Source organism: Cynocephalus volans, chromosome 2, assembly GCF_027409185.1.
Source record: "Cynocephalus volans isolate mCynVol1 chromosome 2, mCynVol1.pri, whole genome shotgun sequence".
In the NCBI taxonomy this organism is placed as follows: domain Eukaryota; kingdom Metazoa; phylum Chordata; class Mammalia; order Dermoptera; family Cynocephalidae; genus Cynocephalus; species Cynocephalus volans.
In genome coordinates this window covers 158120264-158137425 of record NC_084461.1, presented here as the reverse complement: position 1 = coordinate 158137425, position 17162 = coordinate 158120264, and the positions used below count along the sequence as shown (strand labels likewise).

The window sequence follows — 17162 nt, the reverse complement described above, 5'->3', positions numbered from 1 at the left end:
GGTACCCCCCACACCTGCCATCTCACTGGGACCCCTCACCTAAGCCCCTCCCACTAGGCCCTTTGGGAGGTGGTTCTTGGGTCTCCAGAGAACACAGTATGGTTGAACTGCGACAAAGCTGGTGTGCTGCCGGTATGAGTCAGGGGCCTGGACTCCTTAATCCTATTTTAAATGCTTAATTAAAACTGGGCCTGACTTGCAGAGGAGAAACCAGCCCATGAACTGCAGGCATTTGGGATGGTGTGAGGAGGATGCACCCTAAGGGGGCCAGAGTCATTCCAGGTCTCCAGTGCTGCTGATGGCATGTGGCCTTTTAACTGGGTATTTAATTCATGGACCTCTGAGAGCCATCCCTGGGCAGCTTCCATTTTGTGTGGTTCCTAGTATGTTTAAAAAAAAAGTCACAGCACAGTAGCAGGATACAAAATCAACACACAAAAATCAGTAGCATTTCTTTTCTCCAGTAGTGAACATGCAGAAGGAGAAATCAAGAAATCCTGCCCATTTACAATAGCCACCAAAAAAATAAAATACTTAGGAATTGAGTTAACCAAGGAGGTGAAAAATCTCTATAATGAGAACTACAAATCACTGCTGAGAGAAATTAGAGAGGATACAAGAAGATGGAAAGATATTCCATGCTCTTGGATTGGAAGAATCAACATAGTGAAAATGTCCATACTACACAAAGTGATATACAAATTCAATGCAATCCCCATCAAAATTCCAAAGACATTTTTCTCAGAAATGGAAAAAACTATTCAGACATTTATATGGAACAATAAAAGACCACGAATAGCCAAAGCAATGCTCAGCAAAAAAAATAAAGCTGGAGGCATAACACTACCTGACTTTAAGCTATACTACAAAGCTATAATAACCAAAACAGTATGGTACTGGCATAAAAACAGACACACTGATCAATGGAATAGAATAGAGAATCCAGAAATCAACCCACACACTTACTGCCATCTGATCTTTGACAAAGGCACCAAGCCTATTCACTGGGGAAGGGATTGCCTCTTCAGCAAGTGGTGCTGGGATAACTGGATATCGATATGCAGGAGAATGAAACTAGATCCATACCTCTCACCGTATACTAAAATCAACTCAAAATGGATTAAGGATTTAAATATACACCCTGAGACAATAAAACTTCTTAAAGAAAACATAGGGGAAACACTTCAGGAAATAGGACTGGGCACAGACTTCATGAATACGACCCCAAAAGCACGGGCAACCAAAGGAAAAATAAACAAATGGGATTATATCAAACTAAAAAGCTTCTGCACAGCAAAAGAAACAATTAAAAGAGTTAAAAGACAACCAACAGAGTGGGAGAAAATATTTGCAAAATATACATCTGACAAAGGATTAATATCCAGAATATATAAGGAACTCAAACAACTTTACAAGAAGAAAACAAGCAACCCAATTAAAAAATGGGCAAAAGAGCTAAGTAGGCATTTCTCTAAGGAAGATATCCAAATGGCCAACAGACATATGAAAAAATGCTCAACATCACTCAGCATCCGGGAAATGCAAATCAAAACCACACTGAGATACCACCTCACCCCAGTTAGGATGGCTAAAATCCAAAAGACTATGAACGATAAATGCTGGCGAGGCTGCGGAGAAAAAGGAACTCTCATACATTGTTGGTGGGACTGCAAAATGGTGCAGCCTCTATGGAAAATGGTATGGAGGTTCCTTAAACAATTGCAAATAGATCTACCATACGACCCAGCCATCCCACTGTTGGGAATATACCCAGAGGAATGGAAATCATCAAGTCGAAGGTATACCTGTTCCCCAATGTTCATCGCAGCACTCTTTACAATAGCCAAGAGTTGGAACCAGCCCAAATGCCCATCATCAGATGAGTGGATACGGAAAATGTGGTACATCTACACAATGGAATACTACTCAGCTATAAAAACGAATGAAATACTGCCATTTGCAACAACATGGATGGACCTTGAGAGAATTATATTAAGTGAAACAAGTCAGGCACAGAAAGAGAAATACCACATGTTCTCACTTATTGGAGGGAGCTAAAAATTAATATATAAATTCACATACACACGTACACACACACACACACAAACCGGGGGCGGGGGGGAAGAAGATATAACAACCACAATTATTTGAAGTTGATACAACAAACAAACAGAAAGGACATTGTTGGGGGGGAGGGGGGGAGGGAGAAGGGAGGGAGGTTTTGGTGATGGGGAGCATTAATCAGCTACAATGTATATCGACAAAATAAAATTTAAAAAAAAAATATTGCTAAACTCTAAAAAAAAAATAAATAAAAATAAATAAATAAATAAAAATAGAAATTGCATTAAAAAAAAAAAAAAAGTCACAAATGCCAAGAAGTGGTTATAAAAATTGTGGACTATTTTACCCACTTACCTGTCACTAGTACCCTTTTTGGTAGGAGGCAGCTGACAGTGTTTAGAAGCCTGGCCTCACAACCCACCCGTTCCTAGCTGCACGGCCTCAGGGGGTCAGCTAATCTCTCTGTGTCTCAGTTTCTTCATCTACAAAGTGGACATAACAGCCTTTCTCATACATTTGAGGTGAGGAATGTATGAGCTAATGCCGTGGAATTGAGATTAGTGCCGAGCATAAACACTCAATGAATGGTCCAACTAACTCCTGATGTTATTAAGTGCCATCAGGGGCCCCTGTGGCTGTCTGGTACTGTCGGCTCCTTTGGAGAGAATATCCATGTCCACATCTGAGGTCCTTTGTGAGTGCAGGTGGGGCCACCCACCGGCCCAGCCTCCTAATATGGGCCTTGTTCATTTGCTTGCGGAACGGTGCAATGCCCAAGCAAGCTCACAGGTCTGGTCACTGGGGCAGTCAGGCTCTGTCATTGGCCTGGACAGCAACCTTGGTTCTAAACAAACCTGATGGAGACCATGGTGATGCCTTAAAACCCCAATAGCCCGTGGCCTTGGCTTTCCAAACTGCTTCAGGACCTTCCAACAACAGTAGTCTCAGCACTGCCATTCGGTGCCCTACAACATGGTGGATGGTGGAAGAGAGTCTGCGGGGACATAGAGAACTTCAGAATGAGCTGCGTTTGCTGAGCAAGAGGCTGGGATTTGAATTCCTGGAGGACAACGTCACTCACAGTGCTGGCTGAGCTCGAGCTAGACCGCCAGCCAGCCAGCCTCTCCAGGCCGCAATGCCACCTCCAGGAGCACCATGGCCCCCAGACCCCCCCTGAGGTGCCCACCATGACACACCTGCTCTTACTTCTCCCCTCCTCCCAGGCACAGAGGACCTTGCCAGGCCAGGCTGGAAATAAGCAGAGACAACGCTCCCCTGTCAGAGCAGGAGTTTTCATCTCCAAGGCTGGTCTGAGGCATAAAACAAAATGATCTGGGGAGATGTTTTAATGATCGGGCTTGCAGGCTCAAATCCAGGGGTCTTCCTTGCATTCTCTGCTTAAGGCCCATCCCAACGATGGCCCCAGGCCCCAGGCAACCTCTGGGAGCTCCAGGCTGAAGGTCTTGGGGGTTCAGAACCACCTCGGACTGCTTCCCTCCCAAAGTTCTGGAAGAGGGTCAGATAAAGGAGCCTCCAGTGCCTTTGAGAAGAATGAAGTCTGAAGGGACACACAAAGCTGTGGACACACGTGGGATGGTAAGAAGAACTTGGCCTTGGTCACAGTAGAAGTCACAAAAGTTCAGAGGACAGACCCTGGAGTCCCACAGACCTGGTTACTATGTGAGCTTGGGGACACCATTGTCCTCTCTGGGCACACAGTGACAGGCTCACCGTGGACACTCAGCTGTTGCATTAGCAGTAGCTGCTGGCAGCATCACCACAGTCCCCATCAGGCCATCCTGGGTTTGCAGCCTTGCTGTGGCCTTTGGTAGCTGTGAACCCTGGGACTACTTAGCTTTTTACAATTGTGATAAAATACACGTAACATAAAAAACCATCTTAACCCCCCTTAAAGTACACTCACACTGTGGTGCAGCATCACCAACATCCATTTCCAGAACTCTTTAAATGTTATAAAACTGAAACTCCGTACCCATGAAACACTAATTCCCCCTTCGCCCTTCCCCAGCCCCTGGCAACCACCCTCCCACTTTCTGCCTCTATGATTTGACCACTCTAGGGACCTCATGTAAGTGGAATCATTCATTGTTCGTTCTTTTGTGTCTGGCTTGTTTCCCTTAGCATGATGTCCTCAACATTCACCCATGTTGCAGCGTGTGTCAGAATTTCCTTCCTTTCTAAGGCTGAATCGTATACCATTGTATGTAGATAGCATGTTTTGCTTATTCATTCATCTGTTGATGGACTGCATTAGGCTGTTTGTGTTGCTTATAACAAAATACACAGAACTGGGTCATTATAAAGAAAAACGATATTTATTGCTTATAGTTTCTGAGGCCGGAAAGTCCAAAGTCCATCTGGTGGTGGTGACAATGACCCAGTGGTCTCACATTGCAAAATGGTAGAAGCAGAGAGAGCAAGAGCGAGAGAAAGACAGACTCTCCTCTTCTTTTAAAGCCCTCAGAACCACACCCCTGACCACCTTATTAATCCATTCACTACAGCATGGTCCTACAATCCAATCACCTCTTCAAGGCCCCACCTTTCAATTACCATAATAGGATTTCCCACCCTCTTAACAGTCACAGTGGGGGCTAAGTTTCTAATACCTAAAGCTTGGGGGACACAATTCAAGCTTCAGGGAGTTTTGGGGGGACAATATTCAATCTACTACATGGACGCTTGGGTTGGTTCCACCTTTTGGCAGTCTGGGAACGTTTCTTGACTTCTCTGAGCCTCAGTTCCCCCAGTCTATAGGGGAAAAAGAGAGGAGAGGAATTAAGAGATTCTGAGAAACTGTTGTATGGATTCAATTAGATAAATTGCACAAAAGCCCCTCCCTTCAGGGGCTGGCATGAGGGAGGAGCAGGGTCAGTGCTGAGGGCCAAGTGACCAGATGGGAGCCCAGGAGAAGCAGCAGACTGCTGGAATGAGAGGGAGGGGTGGCAGGCTGTTCCTTGCAGAGCCTAGCTGGGGTGCAGCCACCCCAGGTTTGTGGGAGGACAGTGATAGAGGCAGGTGTTACTGGAGGTAGGTGCTTAGGGGAAGGCTTAGGGAGACCACCACTTTGAGAGCCAAATCCTCGCCTCTCAGTCCTCAGAGGAAGCCTGTTCTATGGAGTTGGTCAGTGGCGCGAGTTCCCAAACCCAATGAGAGATGAGATTTTTATGAGTTAGAAATATTTCCATTTTGTCTGGTTTCGAGCAGTGCTTGAGGAATCTATAATCCTCCCCAGAGTTATTTTATATCCAAATGATGGTCACAGGCATCCAGAGTCACGTAACAACAAGCTGGAGCCTTCACTGGCCTATGCTATGCCTGAAACCTCAGGATTTCAATGAGAAATGCCATGCCAGACTGCTCAGCCTCCACGTTCCAATCCCCAGGTTTGCAGACAGGCAGTGATTAGGGACAAGGAAAAGCCCCAGACTTTCCATGAGGATGACCTTGCACTTGTACATTCAAGATCAGGGTGCAGGTGAGGGCTTGGTCTGCATCTGGACCTCGAGCCCTGCTCACAGAGTTACTGAAGTGGGGCTGCTGTGTCTCAGGCGTCCCCTGCCTGGGGGACAGGTAGGAGCACATTGACATCAAGACCCCAGAGTCTAATGGCCCAGAGACCTCTCCGGCCAGTTATTTCTTGGACTCTCAAATAGGCACCCCTTTTGTGTCCCCAAGCTGGTGCATCTGCTGCCAGCTCATCTGTTTAATAGTTCTGCAAGGCAAGGAGTAGTTGCCACCACCCCCAGTCCTCTATCCTCATGGGCTGGGAACCTAAGGCTCAGAGAGGTGAGGAACTTGCTCAGAGTAAACAGCTCCCATATCAGTCGGTCTTTTCCCCTTCTTCTCAGGCATCCCCTTGTTGGTGTCTGTTGCCCACAGCCTCTGTAAGGGAGCTTTGTCGAAGCCACTATGGTGGCATCCACTGTTAAATACCAGTGTCCCCCCAGCTGCCAGTCTCTGACCCAGAGCCGTGTGGATCCTAAGCAGAGTTGGGGACAAGGGCCTTCTCCCAGCCCAAGCCAGTCTTCATCACCCGCAGACTGTCCAGCAGCATCCTTGGGCAAGACCTGTCCTATCCCTCACAGCCTCAGTTTCCCCATCTGTGTGTGAGCAGGTTGGTCAAGACAGGCTCCCAGGTGCCTTCTTGACTGTCTGAGTCTATGGCAGTCATGAGAGAGGTCCTCGTACTTGTATAAAGGAGGGAAAAGAAGAAAACCAACAAGGAGAAAACTCTGGGCAAACCACTGGGCCAGGGGCCTGGTTTTGCTTCTTTGGAGCCACGTATTAGCTGTGGCTAAGCTGGCCCTGCTCTCTGTGGGAGGCTGGGGCTGTCTGCTCCAAGCCTTGCCCAGATGCCCTGGGGCAGAGCCAGCCTGGGCAGAAGGACCACAGCCCAGGGAGACAGCCTCCCCAGTTGCCACAGCTGCATGCCCCATGGGTCATCGTGTTGGGCATGATTGTGAAGGGCTCCAGAGGGAACTGGCAGTGTGGCCTTAGGCAACTCTTTTCATCTGGATCTGTTCAGGGCACACTAGCACCTTCTCTAAAGGACTGTCTGGGGAATAGATGAGCTCTTTGGATGAGCAGTAGAGAGACCTGGAGTGTATTAGTCCATTTCTGTTGCTTATAACAAAATACCTGGAACGTGGTGATTTATAAAGAAAATTAAATTAAGTTTATTGCTTACAGTTTCTGAGGCTGGGAAGTCCAAAGTCCAGGGAACACAGCTGGTGAAGTTCTTGATGGTGGCGACAGTGAGGCAGGATATCACATTGTGAAATGGCGGAGCAGAGACAGAGCAGAAAGCGAGGCAGACTTGCCTTTCTCTTCTTTTAAAGCCCTCAGAACCATGCCCTGACCCCCATTTTTTATCCATTCACTACCGCCTGGTCCTGCAATCCAGTCACTTCTTCAAGACTCCACCTTTCAATTACCATAAAAGGACTTCCCACCCTCTTAACAGTCACAGTGGGGGCTGTTTGTAATACATAAAACTTGGGGAACACAATTCAAGCTTCCGTGAGTTTGAGAGGAACATAATTCAATCCACTACACGGAGCAAAGGGGTCCCGAGTTCCCGTTCACTGCCTGAGTAGCCAGCCTGGCACCCAGTAGATGCTGAAGCAAGGCTGCTGCCCATGGCAGGCTCCAGCGCCTGATGGTCTGAAGCTCACAGTGCTGTCCCCACTGCCTTCCCCACCGGCTGCTTCCACAGTCCAGTCCTCAGGTGTGCCTGGCCCCTCTGTTTGCAAAAGCAGTGAAGAGGGAGCCCAGGGGTCAGCATGGAGCCCAGCTCTAGCCCGTTGGTCTCTCCCAGGGCCTCGCTGCCTGCCGTCCTGCCAAAGGACAGAAAGGAGGGCAGAAGGCGCTCCCCATCTCCACCCCCTGTGCCCATCAACCCAGAAGCCCTGCATCTCTTCTAAGCCCTGGATCTTGTCACGCTTGACAGTCTTTTCAAGAGAATCCCAGGAATGGTGATGAGGGACCTATGGCCTCTTTACCCATCCATTCCCTCCCTCCCTCCCTCCCTTCCTTCCCTCAGCAAACATTGCCTGGTCCTGCCCCACACTGGGAGCTGGGGACACAGAGCTGCACGAGACCCAGGCTGCACACTCCAGTGAGCTCCCTTCTGTTAGGAGCAACCATGCATGGCAGAAAGGGTGGACAGAAGAGGGAGAGACTGGACGTGAGGGAGCATTTTCCTGAGGCCAAGGAGGAAGAGGTCCAGGTTGGGGACTGGGGTGGACAGGAGAATGCCACAGCGCAACTCCCAGGTGGGTACTGGTGGTGCCTGCACTTAGGCAAAAGGGAAGTTGGGAGTTTGGGTTTGGATGTGTTGCTCCCAGCGGAGTGAACATTTGAGTATGAGGCAGGATAAGGCGTAGACCAGTTGGTCCTGTGGGCGGTCGCACACAGCCTCAGTACCTAGTGTGCAGTGGCCCTGGAGGCAGCTCACGAGCAGTCTCATTCTCTTTCTCCACTTGGGCTCTTCCCATTGTGACTGCGTCCAGCCTGCCAGGCTCACAGCCCCACAGGCCCTGTGTGCTCAGCGACACGCAAGCCCCCACCGGCTCCAGGCCTACCCGGAGTTTCTCTTGAAGGCCCTGGGAGGTGGGGCACTGCCAGCGTCCTCCTCCTTGGGCCTTGTGCCTAACCATGCCACCCAGAAGAACCACCCAGAAAATCCACTCATTTAGCCACCTCAACGAAGGCCAGTATCTGCATCTGGCTTGAGTTACCCGGACAGGGAATTTTACAGTTGTACCCAGAAATGACCATCAGAAAACCACGGTGCTGACTCATCCTCCACTCAAGGCCCTTTCCTGCCATGTCCCACACCACAGCCTGAGTCCCCGGCCATGGTGAGCCACACATGGGCCTCTGTGGCCTGGCAAGGGCCCTGAAGCTCTGTAGGCAAATGCCAGGTCTTTTCCCTCCTGCAACCAGAGGAGCATGATGCTGCGTGTGCCAGTGGGGTTCCTGTTCCCACAATCTCACTCACTCTGAAAACGGATGTGCCCAGAGAGGAGACAAGGCCAGCCCCCCCAACATGCTGCCCAGCCCCCCAAACATGGGGGCTTAGTTGTTCTGTGTGACTAGCTCATGAGGTTCCCAGGCATCATCAGCTCCGCACAGGGCACTGGGCAGAAGATCAGGACAGGTGCTTTGACCACAACAAGCTTGAGATGTTGGTGAGACACCCACGTGGAGATGTCAGTGAGGCAGATGGCCGTGTGGCACAGGTGTAGCAGGCCTAGGTTGAGATTGTGGGCCTGGACGGGCTTTAGAAGCTGTAAGTCCCACGCAAGTGTGAGGTGCTGTTGTCTGTTATGGAGCCAGGATCCTGGCCTCTCCAAGTCAACAGGGCCTCTGGGTGATTCCAGCACAAACTCCAGACTCAAGGTCTGGGATAGGGGAAGATCAAGGGCTACGTCAGGTACATGGATTTCTGCCCTCAACACTCGGGTGCAAGAAATAACGTGTTTTAAATTTTTAAATTGTGTTTAACCATCCTGACCTCAAGACCCCAGTCTGCGAGGCTGGCTAGAAATTCATGCTCACCTCACCCCCAGGACTCCAAATGTTTCAGGGTCTAACATACCACTGAGAGACCCCTCCCCACACAGATGAATCTCTCCTCCCTCTCTCAGTTTCTCAGAGAGTGACCTCCCCTTCCCCTGTCCCCTCCAGGGCGCCACCTTAACAAAAGTCAGGAAGCTCTCTGACCTGGACTACATCTGCTGTTCTGCCCTATCCCCACCCCTGAGTGAGGTGTGTACAAACAGGCCTGACCACCAGCTTGAGAGTGGGCAGAAGGAAAAACTGAAACACACACACACACACACACACACACACATACACACACACACACACACACACACACACACACGCTAATTTTTCCATGAACCGTCCTGCCTCAGACTTGATTCATGGCCAGTCTCCTGTGTCTCCTCTGTGGTTGTTCTGGAAATTCCCAAGGGATTTTGAGGTTGACTTTTGCAGGAAAGGTCAGTGCCTTGTAATATGGTCACAGCCTGTCCCTCTGTAGTCTCAGGGGCCCAGCCCAGAGGCAGATATGCAGGGGGCAGGCAAGATCAAGAGAGGCATAAAATGTCATTTACAAATTCAATCTGGCACCTACATACAACCTCACTTCTATAAACCTTTTCCTCTGAGAAAACTGGAAAATCAGGGATAGTTAGAGTAAAAGGAGTGGAAATGAAGGCAGATCAGAAGGCAAAGGGGCACCAGGAATTTTTGCAGTGAGCACCATGGGGACAGGATGAGGAGTGCTAGCCGTGACCTCAGACTTCCACCCCAGGGCGTGAGTGAAGGCGGGTCTCAGGGATAGATGTGGGTGGAGGGCTAGAAGCAGAAGCAGGAAGGTCTGCATGATAAATTCAGAAAGGCTTACGACGTGTGGATGGAGGACTGGATACGGAAACGAACACACATGGCGTGCAGGTGACCTGCAGTAAAGCACAGCAAACATATAAGCAGCCCCTGGGGCCGTGGGGAGGGAGGTACTGAAGGTTCCAGTGAGTGGTGGAAGGGCAGTGGATGGATGCACAGTGCCCGTTATCACCGAGTGTAAGCAATTGAAATGCCACATTAGTGCTTATTGTGTTGGTTTTGTTGTTTTATTTTAGTGAATACTAAAAAGCGTTTGTCAGGGCTTTGGTAAGATAACTCGTTCTCCTCTTTTTCGTGTACGTCTGAAGTTCCTCAGCTGCAAACTCTTCTGCCTCTTGAATTTCGCAGTAGTAAATCTTTTCGATTGGTGAAGGCTTTGGGAATAAATGAATGAATAATGGAATGAGTGGGTAAGGGGTGAGAAATGCAGCCAACGAGGAGGGCGTGGAGGGAGCCGCAGAAGAAAGGGGTTCTCCCCACGCTTGAGCTTCTCCCCTCCGCTGGCCAGCAGAGCAGGCTCAGGGTAGTGGCCCCCAGGATGCTGTCACGGGTGTGGGTGGGTGCGCTGGGCAAGCCACACCAGCAGGCTGTCCCTAAGCCCACTGGCTTCCTTCTCAATGAATCCATCCTTGTTTTCCTGTCTAGGCCCCCCCGGACGGCGCGGCAAGCCTGGAAGAAGAGGCGACTCTGGTGAGTCCCAGGATTTCTTAGTTCCTAAGCATAGGCTTGGAAGTCTGCCATCGACCCAATGACCCTTGTTCCTGGTCAGGTCTTTCTGTCTTTTCCCTGGAGGACAGTGCTCAGTGCTGCCCTTTCTTGGCTCTTCTGGATGTCCACAATTCCAGGAGTGTCCTCTCTATGCCTTCGGCCACCCCCGGAATCTCATTAACAGCCTCAGAAACTTCAATCCCTAGTCTCCCACTCTGAAACAGCCTCCTCTCTTCGTGGCAGCAGGTGACGACTCCACCCGCCCACAGTCTCTATCGTGGCTTCTTCAACAAGACACAATGGTCCCGTTGTGTGTCTCCGTCCTCCCCAAACCTGGCCTGTTCTTCCCTTCCCTTCCCTCGTGAGATCCACCAGGAGGAGACTCCTCCGCTGTCCTTCCATACAACCTACCGACTCATCTGTACTCGCCGCCACCTTCCTTCCTGCCATCTCCATTCCACCCAAAAGGAACTCACTTTGCACAGTCCCCCGTAGTTTGTCCCCTTCCCCCCAACTGTCAGCGTCTCTTCCCTGAGAGGCATCGGCCCCTTCCCCTCTGCCTGGCCTTCCATTCATCCACAGCCCCTCTGACACTGTCTTTATCTTTCCTGACCCTCACTACCAGCCACTCCCCAACCTCGGTCTTCCTGGCTTGACTCTGGCACGAGTTTCCTCCCTCATCTCTGGCTTCTTTGCCTTTTTCATGAGACCTCAGTTGAACGAATCTGCCCTTGGCCCTCTACTCTCTCCCCACAGTCTCCCACTGCTACCGCTTCAGCTCCCCTCACGATGCTGAAGACACTCCGTTCCCTTCCTCCAGCCAAGTCCTCTCCTCTGGGTCCCGGAGGTTGGACATTGCCCCTCTGAACCCAGCACCGTCCCCCCCAACCTGTGCTCCCCTGCTTCCCCATCGTGGTGAAGAGACGTCCAGACTCTTGCTTCCCTGTGCAGACCACTGGCTTCATCCTGGATCCCTGCTTTCCCCATGCCATCCCCTCAGCCTCTTCCGGGTACATCTCGGACTCATGCCCCTCCTCTGTTGTCACTGCCACAGCCTCCTGCAGCTCTCACCATCCACCCTCCACTCCCATGTCCCCCACCTCCAACCTCACCAAGGATGTTCAGGGCCCTCTAACCGCTGAGCCTTCACTCTTATGTCCTCCCCTGCCCCGAATGTCTCCTCCTTTACCTGGACTCTTATCCCAAATTCATTACTCTTTGTCCTTTGAGTCTAGCTCAAGTAGCTCCTCCAAAAGCCTTCACTAACCCCTCTGGCTAAGAGCTATCACCCTGAGTCTGCAGGATGCAGCACAGAGCCTGAAACAGAGCAGGCTCCAGGCATGTAAATGCACAGAACAGTGAATGAATGAATGAATGAATGAACACATAGGGCCTGCTGTGTACCCCAAAGCAAATGCACCAGGGTATGGTGGTGAGTCCAGAGGGACCCACCACCCAGATAACACCCAGACTGCTGGGCCTGGGGGAGGCCAGGGCAGATTCTCTCTAAGCCTTAGACTCTGGGCACATACTTCTTGATCCTTGTTCAGCTGCATATTTTCAATATTGAGTTTCTTGTATAGAAACCCTCCAATAAACTTCCTAGAGTTCACTGGTAGGAATCATCACCCTTCATGTTTCTCTTTCTGCCTGAAGCTGAAGGCTTTCTCTTTTCCAGAAACTGAAGGCTGTTTTGTGTTTGATTGCTAGAGCTTCCTTGAGTCTGGATTTTGTGTGTAATTACCCCGCTGCACCCCCACCCCACCAAATACACACTTCATACTCAGTTCTTCTTTTCTACCCTCGTAAAAGTTGTCATTGCCTTTTATTGTAAGCTCATGGCATGCTCTCTAGAAGGAGATCAGGAATACAGAGTTACTTTTTAGGACAAAATATAATAGTATTCATCTTATTATCCCCATTTTGCAGATGAGGAAACTGAGGCTTCTAGGGGAGAAGTGTCTTGTCTAAAGTTGGCTGCTGGGCACGGTGTGGGCAGCACCTCCTCCCCTTGCTGCCCTTTCCTGTGAAGTGTTCTGATTCTCTGCCTGTCAGAGAATGGTGTGAGCTGCACACAGTGGATGTCCTTTGCTGATTGGCTTTGGCTAGACCTGGTGTTTATTTCTAGAGAGTTTCACACACATGCACATCCTGGCTTTGGCGCCTTCCCTTGTACAAAGCAGGCCTTTTCCTATGCCCCTGGGAGAAAGGCTCTTTTTGCCTGGTGGGACAGTTTCTGGCTGGGATGCCTTCCTGCCATTGCTGCAGGCTTGCAGATAGCGTGATCCTGCCTGCCTGCAGAGCAGAGTCCTCTCTAGCTCCCAGTGGGAGCCTTTGCCTGGAAATACCTGCACAACCCTGCAGTGTTTATATGTCTCTACACAAAATGAGATAGGTCTCCCCTCCCTCTGGCCACTTTCTCAACTGGGGAAGCCCAGCACTGCTCCTGCACTCTGGGGTCTTCCTTTCTAGGGGCCTTGGGCAGGATCCTTTCTCCTCCTAGATCCTCCTTTCCCCAAGCGTGTCCATGGCTCTCCCTGGCTCCCTCAGCCCCAGATGCTTCCCTAGGTCCCAACATGTCCCACTCCTGATTGTAGTTGTCTGGTCTACAAACTTGTCCTAGTTCTTCATCAAAGCATGGGCTCCTCAGGGCAGGAGTTGGCCTGGACCCCCAGGCAATTAGGGGACAGTCAATAAATGCTTACTGACAGGAAGGAAAAGAGGAGGGAGAACAAAAGAGGAACCAGTAAATAAAGGAAGAAAATAGGGTTAGGAGGCAGGAGGAGACAGGATGAAGCAATCAAATGCTGATTGCCTGATGCCTGCACTTAACCTGCAGAGAAGAATGGAGGTGCTCACCAGATGTCTGCAGCTGCCAGCATTAGATCAACAGTTTCAGTGCCGGGTTTTTTCTCTGCTCTGGCCCCAAGAAACTCTTTCTAAAAATCCAACGGATCAAGCACTTCTGGAATGGTGGAATAAGGACCTCTGAAAATCTACTTCTCCATAAAAGTGACAAGAACAGTGGAAGAAATTGACCTTTTCAGAACTCTTAAAATTAACAGAAGGTTTGCAACAACCCAAGAAATGCTTATTCAAGAAAAATATCTGAATCTTGCTAAGAACAGTAAGGTTTGTAGCATTTTAGTTGGCTCCTCTTCCCAGCTCCACAGTAGTCTTAAAAACCAGCAGTGCTGCAACCACAGTACTTATGAAAACCAGCAGCTACTGGAGGAAGAAGAATAGGTTTGAAGTTCTTCAAATGCTCATCCCCAGAGGATTTTGACCTGTCTGGAATCGCCTTGGAAAAGCACCATATGCAGGGTTTTTCTTTATTTGACCTGATGCAGAGCTTGCTCGGTAGGAAAGGCTCTGTCCGCAGGGTGCCTGCCAAAAATAACCAGCAGCAATTGTTTAACGTTGCAGCTTCCTGAGGTGGTGATACCAGTTGGAGCAAACAAGTGGACAACTCAAAAACTTACAATGAAAATCTAGAGGATAAGATGTCCAAAGGGGCTCTGAAAAGCTTCAACATATTCTTGGGTATCTAGAAGACATGCATGTGCAGAGCTGTGTACATGTCCAGGAAGGACCAGAAAGAGCCCCAGTCTCTCACCTCCATCTGACCTTGAGACTCTGCTCAAGCAAAAAATGAAGGTGAAGGCAGAGTTGTAGCCTGCCAAAGCATTGAAGTGCTCCAACACACACAAAGAGCCCCTCAGCACAGAATGGGAGACTTACTGGATCAAGGCATTAAGGGAAATCTCTGTCCAAGCTGACCACTAAGCAGAGAAGTTATTAGTTGCACATGACAAACAATATACACTTTAAAAAATTAGTCCAGGAAAGTCCCTAAACAAAGAGCAACAACAATAAATAAAAACATCAAATCTTGGAAAAGAGAAGAGGAATCTAATTTCCAGAGTAGCCACAATAGATTATTTTAAATGTCCAGTTTTTAAGGAAATAAAGGGCATCCAGATTGGAAAAGATGAAGTCAAAGTGTCCCTGTTTGCAGATGACATGATCCTATATATCGAACAGCCTAAAACCTCCACAAAAAAACTGTTGGAATTGATAAATGATTTCAGCACAGTAGCAGGATACAAAATCAACACACAAAAATCAGTAGCATTTCTTTTCTCCAATAGTGAACATGCAGAAGGAGAAATCAAGAAAGCCTGCCCATTTACAATAGCCACCAAAAAAATAAAATACTTAGGAATTGAGTTAACCAAGGATGTGAAAAATCTCTATAATGAGAACTACAAACCACTGCTGAGAGAAATTAGAGAGGATACAAGAAGATGGAAAGATATTCCATGCTCTTGGATTGGAAGAATCAACATAGTGAAAATGGCCATACTACCCAAAGTGATATACAAATTCAATGCAATCCCCATCAAAATTCCAAAGACATTTTTCTCAGAAATGGAAAAAACTATTCAGACATTTATATGGAACAATAAAAGACCACGAATAGCCAAAGCAATGCTCAGCCAAAAAAATAAAGCTGGAGGCATAACACTACCTGACTTTAAGCTATACTACAAAGCTATAATAACCAAAACAGTATGGTACTGGCATAAAAACAGACACACTGACCAATGGAATAGAATAGAGAATCCAGAAATCAACCCACACACTTACTGCCATCTGATCTTTGACAAAGGCACCAAGCCTATTCACTGGGGAAGGGACTGCCTCTTCAGCAAGTGGTGCTGGGATAACTGGATATCGATATGCAGGAGAATGAAACTAGATCCATACCTCTCACCGTATACTAAAATCAACTCAAAATGGATTAAGGATTTAAATATACACCCTGAGACAATAAAACTTCTTAAAGAAAACATAGGGGAAACACTTCAGGAAATAGGACTGGGCACAGACTTCATGAATACGACCCCAAAAGCACGGGCAACCAAAGGAAAAATAAACAAATGGGATTATATCAAACTAAAAAGCTTCTGCACAGCAAAAGAAACAATTAACAGAGTTAAAAGACAACCAACAGAGTGGGAGAAAATATTTGCAAAATATACATCTGACAAAGGATTAATATCCAGAATATATAAGGAACTCAAACAACTTTACAAGAAGAAAACAAGCAACCCAATTAAAAAATGGGCAAAAGAGCTAAGTAGGCATTTCTCTAAGGAAGATATCCAAATGGCCAACAGACATATGAAAAAATGCTCAACATCACTCAGCATCCAGGAAATGCAAATCAAAACCACATTGAGATACCATCTAACCCCAGTTAGGATGGCTAAAATCCAAAAGACTATGAACGATAAATGCTGGCGAGGCTGCGGAGAAAAAGGAACTCTCATACATTGTTGGTGGGACTGCAAAATGGTGCAGCCTCTATGGAAAATGGTATGGAGGTTCCTTAAACAATTGCAAATAGATCTACCATACGACCCAGCCATCCCACTGTTGGGAATATACCCAGAGGAATGGAAATCATCAAGTCGAAGGTATACCTGTTCCCCAATGTTCATCGCAGCACTCTTTACAATAGCCAAGAGTTGGAACCAGCCCAAATGTCCATCATCAGATGAGTGGATACGGAAAATGTGGTACATCTACACAATGGAATACTACTCAGCTATAAAAACGAATGAAATACTGCCATTTGCAACAACATGGATGGACCTTGAGAGAATTATATTAAGTGAAACAAGTCAGGCACAGAAAGAGAAATACCACATGTTCTCACTTATTGGTGGGAGCTAAAAATTAATATATAAATTCACACACACACATACACACACACACACACAAACCGGGGGGGGGGGGGGGGGGAAGAAGATATAACAACCACAATTATTTGAAGTTGATACAACAAACAAACAGAAAGGACATTGTTGGGGGGGAGGGGGGGAGGGAGAAGGGAGGGAGGTTTCGGTGATGGGGAGCATTAATCAGCTACAATGTATATCGACAAAATAAAATTTAAAAAAAATAAAATAAAATAAAATTAAAATAAAAAATAAAAAATGTGTTTATTAGAGGCTGGTGGGTTGGCTCAGTTGGTTAGAGCACAGTATTATAACACCAAGGTCAAAGGGTTTGGATCCCCATACTGGCCAGCTACCAAAAATAAATAAATAAATAAATAAAAATTAAAATAAATAAATAAATAAATAAATAAATAATAAATAAATAAATGTCCAGTTTTTTTTTTAAAAAAAGAAAATGAAAAATGAAATATATATATATATACACACACACATATATATGTGTATATATATGTATATATATAGAGAGAGAGAGAGTACATGCAAAGATACAGGAAAATATGACAATTAAAAAAGGGGAAAAAGCAGTCAATAGGAACTGTCTCTGAGGAGGCCCAAATGGACTTAGTAGACAAAGACATTGTATTGGCTATTATAAATACATTCAAAGAATTAAAGGAAGCCATATCTAAAGAATTAAAGGAA

At 47.6% G+C, this 17162-nt stretch overlaps 1 protein-coding gene across 1 annotated transcript in view; it reads left to right on the top strand.

The window, feature by feature from the left end:
• The window catches only part of COL23A1 (collagen type XXIII alpha 1 chain), a 346587-nt gene that overhangs the window by 272178 nt on the left and 57247 nt on the right, over window positions 1-17162 (top strand). Inside the window, exon 3 of the mRNA XM_063087529.1 lies at window positions 10648-10692. Coding sequence (XP_062943599.1) covers window positions 10648-10692 — 45 coding nt within the window. The remainder of the gene's footprint in view (window positions 1-10647; window positions 10693-17162) is intronic.